Raw genomic sequence first — 22,069 nt, forward strand, 5'->3', positions numbered from 1 at the left:
ACTGTTAGCTAACAACCAGGCTTAACAAAGAAGTCTGCAGCACCAGAGACTTGTAAACACACTTTTGTGGAAGCATTCCCTAAATCTGAGGAATGTTGCTTTCAAAAAGTAAAGAAATGGCTTTGAATCAGAGCAGCAGATTTACCTTTACTTTTCCAGGAGCCTTACAGCCAGATGGTACTGAGGAAGGCATGTTTTTTCCATAAAAAATCTGGGATATCTCATAAAAGGCTTCAGAAAAAAATCCTAAATCTGTAAGAACCTGAATCTTTAAAGGAAAGAAAAAAAAACGAGATTTTCAAGTTAAATCATTCATTTTACTTACAAAATAACAATTTTAGAGAAAAATCATCAGCTTTCTGAGATCCAAAATTTCTGCTTAACATAATTGGTAATGCCTTATAAATTAATGCTTGGTAAACACAGTAGATGGAGATGTATGTGTTTGTGTGTAAGTCAGTTTACATGTGCAACAGACCAAGAAGCTAATAAACAACAGCAGGCAGCTGTTCCTAACAACGGACATTTGTCAGATACGGCTTTCTTCATCAGAGCAAACACAAAAACATGACAGGCATTGAAGAGTTAAAAAAAATGACTGAATTTATTTTTTGTTCCCATGGTGAACTATGGTTTAAAAGAAAAACAAAACAAAAATACTCCTGATGTTCTCTAATACTCTGAGGAAAGTCAAACAAACCAGGAGATGAACTCTGTGATATATCAACATAGAGACAACTATTCATTTTGTCATCCATAATTAAAGCGCTCTGTCAGTTTTAAAGACATATCCTTAAAGTTAATCAGTTGGTAACTATAAATTGTACATGGGTTACTTTGAATATTATCCAGCAGGACTTTCAATCAGGAAATTATGGGAAGAAAAGTTCCTGAACAAAAGTCATTCATTCATTCAATGTGTTTATTGGGCACTTCCTAAGCACCAAGCCCTCTTGGATGTTACATCCCTTCCCAATGTGTATTGAGCTAATTTAAGTGATACAAGAAGATATAGACAGTATTATAAGGGATAGAGGGTACTGACAAAAATGCTACTTTCAGAGCTCCAGTCAAGAAGGACTTCTCTGAAGAAGACATTCCAGAGAAAATTGGGAAATGACATGGAAGAGAGACATGTGAAAATCTGCTGAGCCATCTCAAGTAAATGTCATACAGCAGGAGGAGCAGCCGGGGGTTCTTGGGGTGCTCAAGGAAGAGCCTGTGTAGCAGGAGTTTAGGGAGATTGGGGGAAGAAGGTTAGGAGGCAGGTATGAATGGTGGCCTGAAGACCAGACTGGGAACCTGGAATTTTAGTCTCTGTGTGATAAGAAGTTATTGGAGAGTTTTGAACGGGGCAGGTCCCTAACCTGACTTACGTTTTGAAAACTCCAGTGACTATTGAGAATAGAGAAAGGCAAATTGTACAAACAGGAAATAAAATACAAAATGGACAAAGATCATGTATATATGATCTTCACACATACACACATACCCATACACTTAGTATCTCTTTTCCTTTAAGCACTACCATAGGAATCTTATGAGTATCTAAACTTTAAAGAAATAAAAAGAAGCTTAGTAAGTTAGGAGGAAATAGGATATTACAGTAGTAAGAAAATAAAGCATAAAAGGTTAGGAGAATATTTTCACTGCAGAAGGGAAAACTGTCTACTGAGTTGCACACTTTGGTTCTTGCCTAAAACACCTTGGGCTCTAACCTCCCTAGGGCCATGTAATATCCAAGCAGGCATTAGGAGTCAGTCATAGGAGCTCTTTTAGACTCTTAGATGAACACTTTCCATTATCCTGTGTAGGAAAAGCTGTGTGAGGTTTGTCTCCACTGATCTTGGTGGTGAGACGTCTGTGCACAAACTACCTGTAACCTCTAAGGGTACCTCTGTGTTGGTTTATCATACTAATCTGGCCATTTGAAAAAGCAATGGTGATAACAATGAACATGTATTTTCAGAAATGACCAACAGCGTGAACATAAACAAGCCAGATGGAAAATAGAACTACCCTTAAATCAACCTTTGGCTTGCACAAATACAGAACCATCGGTACCCTTCCCAGGAATGCTGGATATGTTGAGACTAATAAATCTTTCAAGATGTTGGCAATTCTAAAGTGAAGCTGGACTGGCTGATCATAAAGATCTTAAAGCTTTCCCTGAAAGACACTAGTCCCCAACAGAAACTTAACAGCGTGATCTATTGCTGTTTGACTTGTCAGAAAGCATTGTTTGCTGTTTCCCGACTATGACTTTTCTCTCTTCCCACCCACTGACCCCAGTTTACTTCAGAAAGGTCAGGCAAACTCTGCTCAAACAGGCTGTCATTTCTTCCTCTGGGTGATGCATCAGTTGCCCTTTTTCATTGCTTCTGTCAAAACCCTAGTCAGGTGTTTCTGTTCTGCCATTGCCAATAAGATTCCACTGCTGACTCACTCTGCTCCTGACACTGTTGCCAAGATACATCTGATCACGTCCTTCTTCTGACCAAGATTCTGCAATTCATCCCACCTCTCAACCCAAGGCTGCCAACTAGAGTCCACAGTTCTTCGCTGGCTTCTAAGCTACTCTAGTACAGAAAGTTGCCAAATGCTAACAATCCAATAAAACACAGTAATTTAAACAACAATTTTGTTTCAGATTATATCTTTCAGTGCCTCTCTGACATGTTAGTAATGGTCACTGCAACACTTCCAAGCTTCTCCTGCCTCTAAATGACAGACCAGAATAAAATGGCTACCCAATTCTGATTCCATAATCTCCTCATTTCTCTCACTGCTCAGCCTCCTCATTATGCCTTAGTTTGGATTTCAGCACTGGGCCCCACTGCTCATGGACATCATGGACCACAACACAGATCTCTGGTATTCTCCTATTACATTCTCCCTCCTCAAAACCTCTTCCCTCTCTGGCTTCACAGAACCACCCCTGCCTCCCATCTCAACAAGTCCATACTGTCCCTTCTCTATATGCTTCACACTATTACCTGCCAAGAATGTTCCCTTCTTCCTCTCTCCTGCTCAGTTAGTTCTTCTTTCTTCACCAAATCTTACCTACTTAGTAAAACCAAGAGATCCAAAGCCACTTTCCCTCTTTCAAACTCCAGAAGCAGTACTCATCATACGCATTTGGAAATGATCAAGGGGCAGATGCATATGTTATTGTCTTGTGTATATGTCCTGTCTCTCTTCCCTTATTTTCACTTCCTTATAAGCAACGACCATGGGTTACATTTCTTTGATTAGAGTTATGAACATGGTGCTTTTACATAGGAGATACTCAACAAATGTTGTTTCAGAGGTAAAGCAATAAATGTCTACGAAGTTATCTTTTAGGTTAGTTCCCACTAAAGACTAAGGAAAGTGTGGACAGTAGGCACTGATAAATGTCTATAGGTTTTAAATTCAATTCAAGGGGCGCCTGGGTGGCTCAGTGGGTTAAGCCGCTGCCTTCGGCTCAGGTCATGATCTCAGGGTCCTGGGATCGAGTCCCGCATCGGGCTCTCTGCTCAGCAGCGAGCCTGCTTCCCTCTCTCTCTCTCTCTGCCTGCCTGTCTACTTGTGATCTCTCTCTGTCAAATAAATAAATAAAATCTTTAAAAAAAAATAAAAATAAATTCAATTCAATAATTAATGACTGAGTATTGATATATGAATTTATTACTCAGTATATAATAGGGAAATAAAAGATGAAAAAAAAAATCAGGCCCTAACCTCAGGAATTTTGCGATCTTGAACAGAGCACTGTTTTTAAAACAGAGAGAAAAAAGTTATATGCAGCTTTTCAAAAGGTGTTATTGGAAATCAAAAGCAGGAAAACTCTTAAGAGTTCAGTAAGTCAGAAAGAGTGATCCAGACATTTTCATGGCTGATAATTATTTATTCCTGAGTTAAAATATATCCTCTTAATAGTTAGCACCAGAATTCCTCTTAGGGAAGGTACTGTATTTACTTAGAAATAGAATGTTATGAACTCTTTGGTCCTGAAATCATAGGCCCAAGGGCAGGGTCCAGGTAGAGAGAGGAATTCAAACGAAGAGCTAGAAAATCTCTATCAGCAAAAAATTTATAACATGCCCATCATGCTGAATTTCCCCTCATAAGAAAATAGGAAAGAATTGGGGAAGAAGTGTATAAGGTGTTTCAAAAAAAGGATAAGGAGGGTTAAACCAGTGAGGCAATGGAGCCTCTTCCTCCCAATTTGCAGGAGGAGACTGCACGTGTCTTGTCCCGATTCCACATTCAGTAATGCCCAGTTGGTAGGTTGAAGTCAGCTATAGTGGGAATATTTGCACCATGGAAACTGAAATTGCTACAAATCAGGGGTTTTTTTTAGAGTGATGTGTGAAACACTTACCAGCACACAGCTGATTAAGCCATGGAATGGGAGGCAAAAGCATGAGATGTTGGCTGAGAAATATTTTAAACCCAGAGATGCCAAATATTCTATTTTAAATTGTTTGCTTTGCCTCAACTTATATTTTCCTGTGTTCCAAGTTTTCACTAAATCCAATATAAAAATAAAGGCCTTGAGTAAATGTGTTGTGTATGTTTATGTGTAAGTGAGTGAGCGTGAGTGTGTGCGTGTGTGTGTGTGTGTGTGTGTGTGTGTGTATAGAATGCGGATTAGGACTGAATTCCATATTCAAGATGAGGAGGTGCAGAAGAGGGGGGAAATCTGCTCAATTTTGAGATGATCCATGTGCAAAATGAATTCAACATAGTGAAAGACTGTGACCTTGGCTAACTAGGAAAAAGGTAGAGAAAATGAGGCACTCAAGGTTCCCAGTCCACATGGGGTTCAAGTCAACTGCACAAGGATCTTGAAGGCAGAGAGCCTGTCCTGACTTCTAGGTTACAGAATTAGTTGTAATCCAGCATCTGTGTGTTTTGTCACTTCAACTGTCTGTACAATGAAAACTTCTCACATATTATGATATACAAATAGCAAAAAGTTCACAGAAACTTCAGAAAACTGACTCATTAGTTTCTACCAGGAAATCAATACTCCAGAAGTGGTCATTTCCAGACTGACTGATGTTAGACGAGCCTTGTTACCACATGTAGCTGTTCCCACGTGTAGCCCAAGCATAAAATGAGCCAGCTCGCTCTCATACGTTATTATAATAATGGGCATTTTTTTAAATATCAGCACACCATATTATTATAAGCTTATTATTATGAGTATTAGAACCAAATTAATTTATGAGAGTATCTTTACAGTCCAGGAATATCGAACATCTTAAAAGTTTGTCACATACCTTGAGGATCCTTGCTTCTAGATTTCTGACCAGGTCTTGGCAAATTCCAGAAACAAAATATTGGTACAGTGCAAGTAGAGGCAGAACCTACCAATGGTAAAAAACATTTTTTTAAAATTTAAAACATGTTTTATCAAGTTAATAACCTAATAACAAAATGTAGCCAAATATTAATGTGGGGGGATGTTATATATAATAGCAGTTAAATTTGCCATGGTAAGAGACTATACTATTTGGCTAAGTGAAATGATCTGCCTAGAATATGCTTCATAATTCTGTAAGAACTTAAAAGTAGCACCAGGGCAACTTGTAGATGCCACCTGGTGTCCAAAACCTAGGTTTCAAATCTCTTTAAGCATGGAAAAGTAGAAATCCAATCAATAATCTTCTTTGAAAAAAATTAATTTAACATATATGTATGAATCATTGAGGCTTATAGAAACATTCTAGCAAATGAGCTATCAAATAACTGCAAAATTTAAAGCAAAGGAACTCCCATCCATGTCACCTGCTCACTCATCTCAATGGCAGCTGCTATTTGTCTTCAACTGGAATATCTCTATCAGCAAGAATATTTATAACATGCCCATTATGCTGAATGACAACAAAATCTAACAATCTTGCTTTCACAGAGCATGTATTCTATTGATTACCTAAGCTTACTCTTCACATAATATTTTTATTTTCTTAGAATTAACCCCAAAGTTCAACTACTCTTGAAATCTCATGGATATGGGTGAGGGCTTACAAACTACCCATATTTCAGTTGATCCAACCACTATCTGACCGGAGTTAGGTGTTGAGGGGATAAGTGTTTGCCTAGACTTCTGAACAGCTACTGATCTCAACTGAAAACCCAAGCTTGTTTCCTACAACTCGGCCCTTGCCTGCTAAAGGGAGATAGAGCAAGGAGGAATACTGGGATTTCCCATTATTTAGCAAACTATTTCCCATGATCCCACAGCAATGGGTCTCCTAGCAAGATCTGCATGTGACAGCAGTCTCCTTACCTACTGGACTTCCTCTGGAGGGTGGTGTAATACAAAATAGAAACTGTTTACATCTTGCAAGTTCAGCTAAGGAACCTCTAATTGTCAGTCAACTGGCAGCTGCTGATAGCAACAGCTTTTTAAATGGTTTAGAACTGGTCTTAAATGATTTCAAACATAATACATTTTTCTACAATTATGCACTACAAACATAACACAATATCTTTTTCTACAATTAATGCAGCACAAAACAATAAGAGTTGGCTATTACCCTTGAGATTGTTTCTTTTCTTTAGTGAGAAATAAAAACACACCACTTTATTGCTGCCAATTGCTCAATTATTCAGAAAAATGTTCTCAATTTCTTAAGCTTCAGAGAAAAAAAGTCTCATTTCTTTTCCAATGCAGTGATATGTATTATATATGAATATGACTAGGCAGCTAAAGGTTACCCAGGGGATAGAACTATTTTCTAAATCCAGAAATGAATCCCCTTAACAATGAAAGGAGTACCATTTTGTTATCTTTTTCCTAATAAACAATTTCTTGCCAAATATGCCAAGTGTTAAAAGCATTTATCAATCTCTTCACTTTAACACATGGCTTTATAATTTAACAACTCATATCAAGGGGCAATAAATCTTTTCAATATAAGGAGAGAGAGTGAATTTAGGACAAGAGAATAGAAAACAAACAATGTATGAGGGGAAAAAAGAAAGTAGGTATGAAAATTATAGAAGAAAAGGAAAGAACTAAAAAAAGAAAGATTAGGTATTAAGAAGCAAACATAGTGGGGGGAGAGATACAAGTGTAGAAGAAATAGCATACAGGAAGAAAATAGGAAAAATTAAAAATAAAAGAGAAAAATGTAAAATGACCAACAGATAGAGCATACTGGTTTATTTTTTAAATGCAACCAACTTCAAATTTATGACATGTACTGTGATTTATTTCCCCAAAGGAAGAGAACTGCATGAGGTTTAGAATGTCCTCAGATATTAAGAAGTATTTGCCTTTTTTTTTAATTTATTTTTTTTTAATTTTTATTTGTTTATTTACAGCATAACAGTGTTCATTGTTTTGGCATCACACCCAGTGCTCCATGCAGTACGTGCCCTCCCTATGACCCACCACCTGGTTCCTCAACCTCCCACCCCACCCCACCCCTGCCGCCCCTTCATAACCCTCTGGTTGTTTTTCAGAGTCCATAGTCTCTCATGGTTCATCTCCCCTTCCAGTTTCCCTCGGGAGTTGAGGGAAAGTATTTGCCTTTTATGTCACAGTTTGAATCTGTTGTTCACTTAGAACAAGGAGAAGACAAGAGACACAAAGGAATTTATCGCAACAAAGAAATACTCTCATATTTTGTGTACTGATATGACCTGCATGACTTAGTACAGTGAGTTACATGTGCACTAAATTCCTCTGTTTGAGACCAGTGAAATGTTCTAATCAATCTTCCCAACTGTCTTAAGAAGGAGGAAAAATAATAAAGTAATAGAGTAAAAAAGGAACAAAATCAAACAGACATTGACTTTGTATCCAAAATGCAGTGCAAATGATGATGTCAAAGAAGGAATTTTAATTAATATATTTTATTTTGCTGTACAAGTAAGAATCCTGAGTCTGGAATTTAAGAGTCAAACAAGACCAACCAAGAGGACATTAACAAAATTTGAAAGGTTTAAGGTAGAAGGCAAAAATACCACAGTGAATTAAGATTTGTTGAATTTACAAATGACTTACTATAAGATTTTGCTTAGCATAGTGCAGTTCACGTATAACGTAATACAGACTTGCGACTACAGAGCAAATGTCAGCCCTGTATCTGTCTGAGAAGAGCTCGATGCCTGGGAGAAGCTGAGTGATTTCATACTGAGCATAGCAACGTTCAGCTTTGGGATGTGGAAGTGTGGTTCTAAGCAAACCCTGAAAATGAAAACAGGTGAAATGAAAAGCTATAAATTGCATTTGCAACACTGACACAAAAAGATAAGTATATGTATTACTTCCTGAAGTGCTTAGCATATGCCTGGCACACTGTGCCTTGAATAAATGGTACTTATCATTAATATTATCATCATTACAGTTCCAAATGTTTCCATCACTCAAGATGGGCCTTTTAAATTCCACGGTAGTTGGATATTTACTATCTTCAGAAAAAATTATCATTATATTATCATTTGTTGGGGTTAATTTTGTGTTGGACACTATTGGTAAATTCTTTGTAAACACTACCTTATTTAATTCTCATTGAACCTGCCTCTAGGAGGAAGGATTATTACCTCACAAATGATATAGTTGAGGCTTACGCAATTAATTTATATAAGGTGACACAGCTCATGGTAGAAAAAAGAAGATTCGGAGTCACATATATTTAAATTTTTAAAAAAAATCTATTCTCTTCCCACTCTACCAACCTGTAAGTATAGGAGATAACAAATGATTTCAGAAGTCTAAATCCAGCAGAGTTAATTCTGAATTTTTAATGAATTAAGTAAAAAGATGAGTTGTTTAATTTTGCCAATATTTCTTAGGTAATTTATATGACCAACACCGTATTCAATGTTGGGAAACAAAATTGATACACAAAATCAAATTTTATATTTAGGAGTGTTTCTGATGTTATCTTAAATAATTAACATTAACTGATGACATGCATTATGAAATTATTTTAATGTAAATACCAGAAAATAATTTTAATCAGATTGCTCATTATGAATATGACTAGGCACCTGCTCTAAAATACTGTGCAGTTGTTTACATTTTTAATTTTACCAATCTGTTTTAAAATCATAAAAAATTAATATTTAAAAAATAAATTCTACCAGCTTTTAAGTACAATTATTACTAGAAAATTATGCCCATAGTAAGCAAAAATTTAATTTTTTAAATTGCTTCTTTTTTAAAACAATAGCATTATCTTCAAGAACAAGCAGTATCAGACAGTCAAGAATGCAATATAGGGAGTCAATATCCGATTATCATTCCCTTTGCACTCTTGCCTCTTCTACCTCCTCTCTTTAAAGCACAGGCAAGAGGTGCATGAAACATAAGAAAACTGAAAAGTGTGGCCTTACATTCAGAAAAGGCTTTCCAGAGAGCTTTTCTATCTACATTTCATAAGCTATCAGCCGCCTCTGACACACAGAACATGGGTGTCCACCCTTCAAGGTAAACAGAACCTTTAGTACATTGCAAAGGCCCCTGGCTTCATCCCTGTATCTCAAAGTGTCTTGTATTTCAGATTAAAGCTCTTTTCTTCTTCAATGAAGTCAAACCAAAATTCTAGGAGCTGCCAACACTCTACTTTTGTAGTCTTCAGCTTATTTCTTGCTTTCATTATATGGTATACTTCACATTGTACAGTCGAGCAAAACTTTATCTAGAGATGAGGTAACCTAAAGTCACCATTTGGAGTCAAACAGACTGGCTTCACAGCTCAGTAGCAACACAGTCTTACTAATGATTAGAGACTCACTTTCCTGATCCGCAAAATTCCTTCCAGAGTCTGAAGGAGAAAAATTCTGCTGAATATTCAAGGTGAAAATGCGACCTTCAGCTAGTGAAGGAAAGATGGATTCATGATACCTCATCAAGCTCCGTGCTATCTTCCTACCTGTGAGTTTTTTTACTATGATAAGCCACTGCACTTTCTTTATTTTTGGAGCAAATGGTCACTAGTCAGAAGATATAAAGTGTTACCTGAAAGAGTAATGCAGATAAAATGCAACAGTTGGTTCTCTTGTCAACTTCCGAGATCATAATAAATCTAAATAAGTATAACAAAAAGAAATGGATTCATAGACAATTTTCCAATAATACTTTTATATAACTTATCTCTAACACTTATAGATTTTCCAAAATTAAAATAGACTTTATGATTCTAAAATAGCTACACATTTATGAAAGATCTAGAACACAGGAAAAAAACATAAAAAACAAAATGAAATATCACCAATAAGCCTACCACCTAAACATGATTACTGGTAACATTTTGGCTAATTTCCTTCTAGATTTCTTTCCATATATAGAATTATTTTTAAATTTCTCTACAGATCAAGATACTATGCATGTTTTGCCCACCACACCCTATAGATAAGCTAAAATTGTACCTGGAAAGGCGAAAGAAACCTGTACCTCTACTCCTTCCATACTTCTTAAATTTCTCACATTATTCAAGTCTCTAAAATATCTGTCAGTGCTAACTAGGTATAAGACACTGGGACATTGATCTATGTGCCTGTTCTTGTGCCAGTACCATATTTTCTTGCTGACAACAGTTTTCTAATAGAGCTTGAAGTCTGGCATTGTGATGTTCCCAACTTTCTTTTCTAACATTCCTTTGGGAATGTCAGATGGGGTCTTTTCTGGTTCCATATAAATTTTAGGATTATTTGTTCCAGCTCTGTGAAAAAAGTTGATGATATTTTGACAGTAATTGCAGTGAATGTATAGACTGCTCTAGGAAGCATAGACATTTTAACAATATTTGTTCTTCCAATCCATCAGCATGGAATGTTTTTTTTCCATTTCTTTGTGTCTTCCTCAATTTCTTTCATGAGTATTCTATAGTTTTCTGAGTACACATCTTTTGTTTGGTTTATTCCTAGGTATCTTATGGTTTTTGGTGCAATTATAAATTGGTCTAACTCTTTAATTTCTCTTTCTGTCTCATTTTTTGTGTATAGAAATGAAACCGACTTCTGGGCATTGATTTTATATCCTGCCACCTTGCTGAATTCCTGTATGAGTTCTAGTAATTTGGGGTGGAGTCTGTGGGATTTTCCACATGAAGTATCATTTCATGTGAAGAGTGAGAGTTTGACTTTCTTGCCAATTTGAATGCTTTTTATTTCCTTTTGTTGCCTGATTGCTGAGGCTAGGACATCTGGTACTATGTTGAACAAAACTAGTGAGAATGGGCATCGCTGTTGTGTTCCTGACCTTAGGGGAAAAGCTCTCAGCTTTCCCCAATGAGAATGATATTTGCTATCAACTTTTCATACATGGCTTTTATGATATGTCTTTTACTGAGGTATGTTCCCTCTATCCCTACACTGTGAAGAGTTTTAATCAAGAAAGGATGCTATATTTTGTCAAGTGCTTTTTCTGCATTAATTAAGAGGATTATATTGTTCTTGTCCTTTCTTTTATTAATGTGATGTATCATGTTGATTGATCTGCAGATGTTGAACCATCCTAGCAGCCCAGGAATAAATCCTACTTGATCATGGTGAGTAATCCTTTTAATGTATTGTTGGATTCTATTGGCTAGTATCCTGGTGAGAATTTTAGCACCCATCTTCATTAGGAATATCGGTCTATAATTCTCCTTCAGGTGGGTTCTTTGTCTAGTTTTGGAATCAAGGTAATTCCGGCCTCAAAGAATGAGTTGGAGGTTCTCCTTCCACTTCTGTTTTTTGAAACAGCTTCAGAAGAATAGGTATTCATTCTTCTTTAAATATTTGGCAGAAGCTTAGCGCAGTGGCAGTACTGTAGCCAATGAGGTTTACCCGAGGCACGATTATTGCTAATTAAATGTTTGGTAGAATTCCCCTGGAAGTCATCTGGCCCTGGACTCTTGTTTGTTGGGAATTTTTGATTACTGCTTCAATTTTCTTGCTGGTTATGGGTCTGTTTAGGTTTTCTACTTCTTCCTATTTCAGTTTCAGTAGTTTATATGTTTCTAGGGATGCATCCATTTCTTCCAGACTGCCCAATTTGTTGGCATATAGTTGCTCATAATATGTTCTTATAATTGTTTGTATTTCTTCAGTATTGGTTGTAATCTCTCCTCTTTCATTCATGTTTTTATTTATTTGTGTCCTTTCTCTTTTCTTTTTGATAAGTCTGGCCAGGGGTTTATCGATCTTACTAATTCTTTCAAAGAACAAATTCCTAGTTTCATTGATATGTTCTACTGCTCTTTTGGTTTCTATTTCATTGATTTCTACTCAAATCTTTATTAATACTCTTCTACTGCTGGGTTTAGGTTTTATTTGCTGTTCATTTGCCAGCTCCCTTGGTGTAAAGTTAGGTTGTATAATTGAGACTTCCTTGTTTCTTGAGAAAGGCTTGTATTGCTATATAATACACAAAAATAGACTTAAAATGGATGAGAGACCTAACTGTGTGACAAGAATCCATCAAAATCCTAGAGGAGAACACAAGCAGCAACCTCTGTGACCTCAGCCACAGCAACCTCTTGCTATATACATCTCCAAAGGCAAGAGAAACAAGGGCAAAAATGAACTACTGGGACTTCATCTAGATAAAAACTTCTGCACAGCAAAGGAAAGATAAAACTAAAAGACAATGGACAGAATGGGAGTAGATACTGGCAAATGTTTTATTGGATAAAGGGTTAGTATCCAAAATCTATTAAAAAACTTATCAAACTCAATATCCAAAGAACAAATAATTCAATCAAGAACTGGGCAGAAGACAGGAACAGACATTTCTGCAAAGAAGACATACAAATAGCCAACAGATACATGAAAAAATGCTCCATGTCACTTGGCATCAGGGAAATACAGACAAAAACCACAATGAGATACTACCTCACATTGATCAGAATGGCTAAAATTAACAAGTCAGGAAATGATAGATGTTGCCAAGGATGTGGAGAAAGGGGAACCCTCTTATACTGTTGGTGGGAATGCAAGCTGGAATGCCACTCTGGAAAACAGTATAGAAGTTCCTCAAAAACTTAAAAACAGAGCTACCCTAAGACCCAGCTATTGCACTACTAGGTATTTACTCCAAAGATACAAATGTAGTGATCCAAAGGGGCACTTGCACCCCAATGTTTATAGTAGCAATATCCACAATAGCCAAAGTATGGAAAGAGCTGAGATGTCAATCAACAGATAAATGGATAAAGAAGAGTGGCACACACACACACACACAGAGGAATACTACTCAGCCATCAGAAAAAAGAAATCTTGCCATTTTCAATGATGTGGATGGAACTAGAGGGTATTTATGCTAAGCTAAATACATCAATCAGAGAAAGACAATTATCATATGATCTCACTCATGTGAAATTTAAGAAACAGAACAGAGGATCATAGGGGAAGAGAGGGGAAAATAAAACAAGATGAAATCAGAGAGGGAAAAAAAAACATAGGAGACTCTTAATCATAGGAAACAAACTGAGGGTTGCTGGAGGGGGGGGAGGGGAGGGGGTAACTGGGTGATGGACATTAAGGAGGATATTAATGTAATGAGCCCTGGGTATTAAATAAGATGGATGAATCACTGACCTCTACCTCTGAAACTAATAATACATTATATATTAATTAGTTTTTAATTTTAAAGAATTTTCAAAAAATAAACTTTTTTTAAAAAAAACAGTAAGTTTAAAAGAAGAAAAAAAAGACACTGTGACAGACTTTCACATATGTTAAGCGTGGTAGGGTGAATAATGCTCCCCACCCCAAAGATACCCCTATCCTAATACACCAAACCTATGAATATGTTGCTTTACATGGCAAAAAAAAAAAAAAAAAAAAAGACTTCAGATGTGATTTAAATTAAGGTTAGGTTCAATGTAATTACAATGGTCCTTATGAGAGAAAGGCAGGGGAGTCAGTAAGAGAAGGAGAGATGAACACAGAAGCAGAGGTCAGGGAGAGAGAAAGAAGAAGATAACAGGCTGTTGATCCCAAAGACAGAACACAGAGCCATGAGCCAAGGAATGTAGGAGACCTCCAGAAGTTGGAAAAGACCAGGAAGAAGAGTCTTCCTTAGAGCCTTCAGAGGATAGCACAACCCTGCAAAGGCACTGATTTTAGGACTTCTGACCCTCAAAACTGTAAGAGAATAAATCCATGTTGTTCTAAGCCATGAATTTTGTGGTAATTTGTTACAGAACTAGTAAAATAATCAGTATGTGTTATGACCTAAATTATGTCCCCCCTTTTCCAAATTCATATGTTGGGGTCCTAACCCCCAATAATGTCAGAATGTGACTAAGATAGGGCCTATAAAGAGGTTATTAGGTTATAATGAGGTTACTAGGCTGGGCTCTAATCCAGTATGACTGATGTCCTTGTAAGAAGACATTAGGACATAGGTATATATGGAGGGAAGACCATGTAAGGACATGGCAAGAAGACAGCCATCTACAAGCCGAGGGGCCTCAAAAGAAACCAAACCTGTTGATGCCCTGATCTAAGAATTTAAGCCTCCAAAACTGTGAGACAATAAATTCCCTACAAACTGGTCATTTGTTATGGCAACCCTAGCAAACTAATATAGTATGTCATGTAATTCTTGCCACTGAGATTTACAGTTTACAGATGAGAACACTGAGGCTCAGAGAGAATGAGCAGTGAGCCAAGGGTCCCAGAGTTAGTAGGAGATCCTTACATTAGATCGAAGTTGGCCTGCCTCCACACCGTTATTCTTGATTTCATACCAACTGTTCACTCACTCATTCATTCCACAAGTAGTAATCAAATGCCAACTCCATGCCAGACACTCAGGATATACTAGTGAACAAGCAAAGATCTGTGCCCATGTGAGGCCCACATTCCAGGGGTATGGGGAGAGGAGATGGCCATAGATAACAAACATCACAAATAAGTCAACTGGATAGTTTTGTATGATATGGACAAAGCTGTCCAAGAATCCCATGCATCTGAAGCATGGTGCTCCGCATGGCACAGTGGGCCCCCACCAAAGGAAGATTATTCCATTGCCACACTCACTGTGCTATCTTTGCTGATATGACTGCTCCTTGCAAACATCCCCAAATGCCAACTCTTGACAGGAATTCCTCACTATAATCTTTGGAACCTGGAGATGAATTGGTGAGTGAGGTACCAAACTCTTTCCACGTATACAGCACATCTTCTTTTTTGAATATGTCATCAAGAGCTTGACACCAACATCTAAAGGCAGCCCTGAAAGAGCAACAGAGCATCAAGCACATGTTTTTCATAGTCCACGTTATTAAATCTATCTTCCAAAAGGGGAAGCAAATGCACTGAAGAAGTATTTTAATTAAAATGATAGAGAATCAACCTATACTATTTACTTCTCATAACTGTTCCTCTCAGGTAGCATTTAGTGAATAAAATGTAGTAATGGAATATTATTGAAGAACTAAAATTTATGAAAGACAACTTTTTCATAATACTTAAAAATGCTTTCCAACAAACAACCAAAAAAAGTTTCCCTTGTTCCGCTGACTCCTAAAAATCTACCTTTTCTTTTCGGCAAAGACGAGAAGGCTTCCGAGTTCATGCAATGCCTGAATTTTAAGACTTCTTTGATGGCTGACTTGGAGAACATCTGTATTTTAATCAAGTAGAAGAACAAATGTCAGTTCCTAGAAAGTATCTTCCTCACTCTCTCAAGACTATTTAAACTGCATTTATTTCTTAATTTTGTAGATAAGCAAACTGCAAGCTAACACTGTCTTCCCAGGTCTCCTGACATATATGCAGAAAGAGAGCAAATGATACTCTACCTGAACATAGTGGAAGAAGAGATTGGATCTGAGAGAGAGGAAATGTGGAGAGAGTGGAATAAGAGTCAGGCGGGGGGAAGTGGTGTCGAAGAGAAATTCAGAAAAGCTGTGCTAGGGAGAACGGGTGAGGAGTATATGGACAAGACATGGGGTTTGTTTTTTTGTTTTTTGGTTTTTTTTATGGTTTTCTTCGGACTGTGAAGAAGGAGAGAGTGGTAGGCTTATGGAGGCATCTGAATGCCTGGTAGAGAAATGTGGACGCTATTCTATAGCAGATGGGAAGCCTCGAAGTATTTGTTTTTAAGCAGGGATGGGACAAGATCACAGCTTGTCAGATTTTTCCTTTACCCAAATGCAAAAAAAAGCACATCTTTAATAGCATCCAAATCTTTTTTTTGGTTTTCTGATAAATGTATACATTCAGAGATGTCTAGAAAAAAAACAAAACGAAACTAACCAACAAGGCAGTGGTTTATAATGAGGGCAGTCCTGCCTCCTACAGGGTATTTTAGAAAAGTAAGGAAGTTTTTGTTAGGTGTCACAATGGTGCATCTCCTGGCATTTTGTCAGTGAAGACCAGAGATACCGGATGGCCTGTAACACACAAGCTTCCTCCACAGTGAAGAAAAAGATGAGAAACCAATTTATAATTGTCTGAGTCTAACCTGTAACTTCATTTTACATATAAATAGGGCATTTTTGCATGTTTTCAAAATTCTCTGAATTTTCCAGAAATGCGACCATTTGCTGTAGTGCTTTATTGTGTACTGCATCTAGATTTGCCATTTCAGAAAAACACTGTTACGAAAATTAACAGAGCTGATAGTACTTGCATCATCAATACAATAAAGCTGTTTCAGTCTGTATTTGTAGCTATAACATTCATGGTGATTCAGCACATAGGATATGAGCATCTGATTGCTTCACTAGACTTTCCAGTACCTGAGCACTTAAGTGCCACAAATAGATTGTTTTGTTACAAAATAATATTATTTAGTCTTTATTTTATATTTAGCATATTAAATAGTATTTATTTCATTAAATATTTATTTATTTTATATTTATTGATTAAATAATGTGTATAAAGAGACTATATTAAATATGCATTTTGTTTCAGGGAGTAAAGGGGGGAATTATTAAATGTCTGTTACTACCAAAAAAAAAAAAAAGGAGGGGATGGGCGCCTGGGTGGCTCAGTCAGCAAAATGGCTGCCTTCGGCTCAGGCCATGATCCCAGGATCCTAGGATTGAGTCCACATTGGGCTCCTTGCTCAGCAGGGAGCCTGCTTCTCCCTCACCCTCTGCCTGCTGTTCCCCCTGCTTGGGCTCACTCTCTCTCTCTCAAATAAATAAATAAAATCTTTTAAAAAATAAATTAAAAAAATAAAAATAAAAAAGGGGGATGGATTGATATATACTCAACACGGATTGAATATATACTGCTGAATTTGGAGAAAAGCCAAATCAAACAGAAAGACAAGGAAAGCGGGATCAGCTAGGGCAGAGCAAAAGAACACAACAGTGGCCACATTCCAACAAGGGGTTCACAGATTCATTCAAAGGAGGATAAGCAGAAGAGGGGCCTAGAACCTTGCCATGATGACAGCCCAGGCTGAGAGAGTGGAGAATGGGAGGGGCTGGATGTCTCTTGTCCCAACACTGCTCTGGCACTGCCTACAAGATTCTATCTTTAGGTTCTTTCATCTGACTTTTCAAGGTGGCATTTCAGGCCCAAAGGCAATTGCAACATTTTGTGTAAGATCCTCCTGAAAATGAATATATAATGAATGACTCTTACCAATAGTTTCGTAATAAGAAGAAATTACGAGTCCCAGTTGCGAAGAGGGAAGTTTACTTTTCTCCACTGAACTGAAAACTCTGAAGTGCTCCTGAGAGAGGTTGGGGGGTGTTGGCATATGCATCTCTTCTGTCCCCAGGCAAAATTCCACCTTCCCAGTAGTAAATTTCAAATTGTTTATTCCTCCTTTATCTCCTAAATTCATGGGGAAAAAAGAAATTTATTTACTTTTTTTAGAGAGAGAGCACGAGAACAAGCGGGGGTGGGGGAGGGCAGAGGAAGGGAGAGAATCTTGAGCAGGTTCCACAACAGATGTGAAGCCCGACACAGGGCTCTGCTTCCCAACCCTGAGATCATGACCTGAGCCAAAAATCATCAGTTGGATGCTTAACCAAATGAGCCACTGAGGCACCCCCAAAAAGGAATTTCAAAAGGAGACAGGAAGATGACAAGGAGGGAAAAACGTAGATGAAATTGACAGGGAGGAAAAAAAGAAAAATTCTGTGTAGAGCTGAGATTTCTTTGCAGTTTGAGGGACACTGTTTCCTTAAACTCAGTATCCAATATCATTTCTGAGGAGCTCAGGTATGTGTGGATGGGCTCTCTACCTGTTATTTCATAAAAAACACTACAGAGGGGCACTGTGCCAGAAAGTACTGTTGAGATAATGCTTTGCTTCTCGTGGGGATTGCTTAAAGTTACATGGTTTGGGTTTGCTTTTTTTTTTAAGGGCTTCCAACAGTAAGATGTTAGTGTGCCTCTGGGGCAGAGACCTCTGGGTTAGAAGCAACACACAGTTAGTTCTGACCTAAGGGGGGAAAGTGGGAAAGAATCGCTCTCTTTATAAGATCAGAGAACACACAAGAAAGAAAGGAAGCCTATTCTAGAGGAAGTAGTCAAAAGCTGCAGAGGAAGAGGAGCTAATGTGGAGTTTGAAGTCTGCAGCCTAAGGACTGGGGATAAACTGCTGAAAATACATTAACACCAAGTGAGATTCAGGGTGAACCAATGTAATCCAAATTATATTTGTTTTTTTTATCCATGCCCTTAACCATTACTAATATATGCCATAACTGAAAGAAGTTTAAACATAACATACAGAGCTAATTTAATATAATATGAGTCTATAGGCAATACAACCAAAATCTGTGGGTACATGGCATAGCAAGTGTGATTCTGGGGTAAGTGGTAGGGGCAGTAACAACAACGAATACACACATACATACATACAGACACACATAAATAAAACTTCTGTCAGTGATTGTAAAAACAAGATTTGAGCAAATTTCTGAAAGATCACTTCAGTGAGTATTAGCAGCTTAGGTTGACATTTAAATCTATCTTTAATAACTTTAAAATATAAGTATTTTAACTTTTTAAAGTTTATTCTTTAAGCTTATTTTTATTATTCCAATAAATTTAAATAGCAAGGATCATAAAAATATATTAGGATTTTAAATAAATTTTTAATGACCCAAACATACCTAAGTCAAGATTTTTCCCCACCTAAAATTATTACCACTTAACCACTCAAAGCCCTGCTCTGATTGAGTTCACAAATCAATAAATGTTGAGAAGGGAGAAAACAAATTAATGTGATGTAACCAATGATAGTGAATATCTTGTTTTAAGCTAAAAGAAATATTTAAGATCAAAATCTATGGTGTTCATAAGAAATCTTATTGATGCTCAAATTAAAATGCATCTATTTCCTTGACACTGATTAAGTAGAGTTTTGGTAATAGGTTCTAGTTAATTCAACAGGAATCAAGTCATCTATTTACGAAAATTTTTTTAAAAGACTATAGTACCATACTTGCAAAGAGATAGGTAAGAATGTATCAAAAAATTAACAAATACTCTTTCTATATCTGCTCAAGGAGTATGCTCGTTTCACAGAAAGCATGAAAGCAGATGAGTGAGACAGTCTTTGGAAAGAAGTGTGTAAGAGAGAAGCTGTGATCCACCAGACAAGAAGAAGAGAGTGAAGGGCAGCAGGGAATGGGCATGTCAGTAGGGAAATAAAGGGCCTAAGGCAGAATATGGTAGATCCACAGGGTGGTGTCCCCCCCGCCCCAGAAATAAAGAGCAAGGGATATAGAGCCAAGAATTTTACCTTGTGTCTGTGCAAGGAATAACGAAAGCAATTTTCTGCTGTGTCGGATTGATCTGTTGTGATATCTGGATTTTTCCAGGGTCTCTCTAAAACATCTCAAAGTGTCTGTCACATCCACAGGCACACAGACAAGCTCTTTGGCATGGCTGTACTCTGAAAGGAAAAGGAAGCATACCGAGGGATGAAATGCTGCAGCAAGCCAACAACTAATAGCAAAAGACTTTCTAATTCAGAGAATTTCTTGGTCCCAAACTAAAGCTGCTAAATTCAAAGTCCCCAGGTTTGCAGCAGGTGTTTCAACGTTCAGATCAATTTTTTTGTGGTATATTTGAAAGTTCTTTAAAAAAAAAAAAACTTAGAAAACTTTTGATTCCTATGAAATGCAAATAACTTTAGATCTTGCCAATTTTCCTTATGAAGCCTCCTACTTTTTCTTTTGCTGATCATAAAAGATGAAATAATCTACTCCTTTTCAGCAGCCTCTTCAAAGCAGAGGTGCCTTGGGAAAGAGACGAAAGGAAGAAACAAAGAAGCCTGGGTGGGTAAGTGCTCTCTTAAGAGAAGGGAAAGATGGGTTTCTAATATTGGAGGATGCAGAGGAAAGGAAGATGAGGCCATAAAAGGGAGGGGAACTAAAAACAGTCTTGAAAAAAAATTGGGCGGAAAGAGGAGATGTTGGCAGAGGGTGACCACGAGGTCCCTGGAGAGGAAGTGGCAGTCCCTGGAACCAGGCTTCAGATTTTCAGCCACACACCGTGCACAAGAGAAAAGGAACACAAGCTTCAGATAATACAGATAAAATAACAAAAGAATTTACTTCTTCAACAAGTTGAACGGGTGAATGGCCCCTGTGAAATCTGAGGCCTTGAGAGTAGTACAGCAGCTTGCGAGGGAACAGGGCCACGGGAGGCAAAGAGGCATGGCATTTGCCCTGCAGAGTTCACAGTCTAGCTGGAGAGATGAAGCATTCTGGTCCTGGAGTATTAAACTCGCATTCACAGAGCATTTCTGGTTATGTACCAAAACGAGGGCGAGAGAAGTGAGAGCAGCAGTAGGGGGAGGAAAGGAAGTGCAAGAAAGATTTCATGCCTGAGGGCAGGCCAGGTATGTCTTAGCGGAGAGGGAAGATTCGATTAGGAAGGAGGAGGCAAGAGTAAGCAGAGCTGATGTTGACTGAGTACTTACCCTATACCAGAACTATTTTATATAATTTATTGTGATGATCTCATCAGATCCCAAAAACAACATAAAAGGTATGTACCATTACATCCTCATTTTACAGATGAGGAAAATAAGGCATAGAGACATCTGGTGGTTTCTCTTGAGTCACAGAGCTAGTGTGTACAAGGAGAAGTATGGAAGCAGGAGTCAGGGTGATAATTCAGGGTGCAACGGGATGACATGGCCAGTCCCATTGAACAAAGAGGGGTTTTCTGGAGACCTGAAGCCCTTGCTGAGAAAGTCACCTTTATCCTTTCCAATGGGGAGCAGAGGAAGGGACCTGAGCTGGGCATGAGTATTTTAGGAAGAGTTAGCAGACTGCAACAGATAGAGATTGGTGACTGAAAGACTAAAACACGGTATTGTGATTTGAACTCAACTACGATAGTAGCAATGGGAATGATGGCGGGTTGCAGGGAACATTCCAATGTTGGAAGTGACATAAGAGTGGTTAATTGGCTACTTGGCAAAGAAAAAAGGGGGTGGGAATTACCTCTTCCCTGTCCTTTCTGGGCCAATAACCTTGCTTCCCATCTTGCTGGGAAAAAAATCCAAGAAATCCAAAAGATCTTCTGCAAACCCCCACCAGTGGTTCATGCTGGTCTAGAACATTCTTCCTCAGACATCCCCATGCCCTTTCTTCCTCAGCTCCTTAAGGTTATTGCTTAACTTAATTTATCAGGAAGCCTCCCTTGATCATTGTATTTAAATTGGGGATCCTGGTTTCCCAACCTTTGTTTTCTCCATTGCATTCATCATCTTCTGACGTATTATGTGTTCTGTTTGTTTATTGGTTGTCTCCTGCCACTAGAAGGCAGGTTCCAGGAAGGCAAGGAGTTTTGTCCATTTTGTCTGCTGCTATCTTTAACATCTTTAACATCTTTAACAGTGCCTGTTACATGGTATGTGCTCTATAAGTGTTTGTTAAATGAATGACTGACAAGTTTTCAAAGCTAAATGGCTAGGATAGACTTTATTTATAATACTTATATAGATCTTAATCTCAGTTCATTTTCACTGCACCTTACCAACTAGTAGGGGTGGATGTTATTTACACTTTACAAAGGAGGAAAAGTGAACTTGAGGATATTAATTTGTTTTAAGGCCTTATAAGACAAGAGAGACAACCAGCATTCAAGTCCAGTGACTTTTCCAGTTAGTTGGCCAGGGGGCATCAAATCTTGGGTAACTCAC

The 22,069-nt window shown here is 37.7% G+C and overlaps 1 protein-coding gene and 1 pseudogene across 1 annotated transcript in view; one reads left to right on the forward strand and one right to left on the reverse strand.

The window, feature by feature from the left end:
* Window positions 1-22,069, reverse strand: part of CFAP54 (cilia and flagella associated protein 54) — a 309,373-nt gene that overhangs the window by 102,505 nt on the left and 184,799 nt on the right. The window contains exons 40-47 of the mRNA XM_046012575.1: window positions 19,655-19,807; window positions 17,539-17,733; window positions 15,475-15,562; window positions 14,977-15,171; window positions 9,965-10,031; window positions 8,006-8,188; window positions 5,271-5,357; window positions 146-268 (exon numbers count right to left, since the gene is read on the reverse strand). Coding sequence (XP_045868531.1) covers window positions 146-268; window positions 5,271-5,357; window positions 8,006-8,188; window positions 9,965-10,031; window positions 14,977-15,171; window positions 15,475-15,562; window positions 17,539-17,733; window positions 19,655-19,807 — 1,091 coding nt within the window. The remainder of the gene's footprint in view (window positions 1-145; window positions 269-5,270; window positions 5,358-8,005; window positions 8,189-9,964; window positions 10,032-14,976; window positions 15,172-15,474; window positions 15,563-17,538; window positions 17,734-19,654; window positions 19,808-22,069) is intronic.
* Window positions 11,736-11,887, forward strand: LOC123947725 (annotated as a pseudogene).

The sequence above is a fragment of the Meles meles genome, chromosome 7 (assembly GCF_922984935.1).
Source record: "Meles meles chromosome 7, mMelMel3.1 paternal haplotype, whole genome shotgun sequence".
Classification (NCBI taxonomy): domain Eukaryota; kingdom Metazoa; phylum Chordata; class Mammalia; order Carnivora; family Mustelidae; genus Meles; species Meles meles.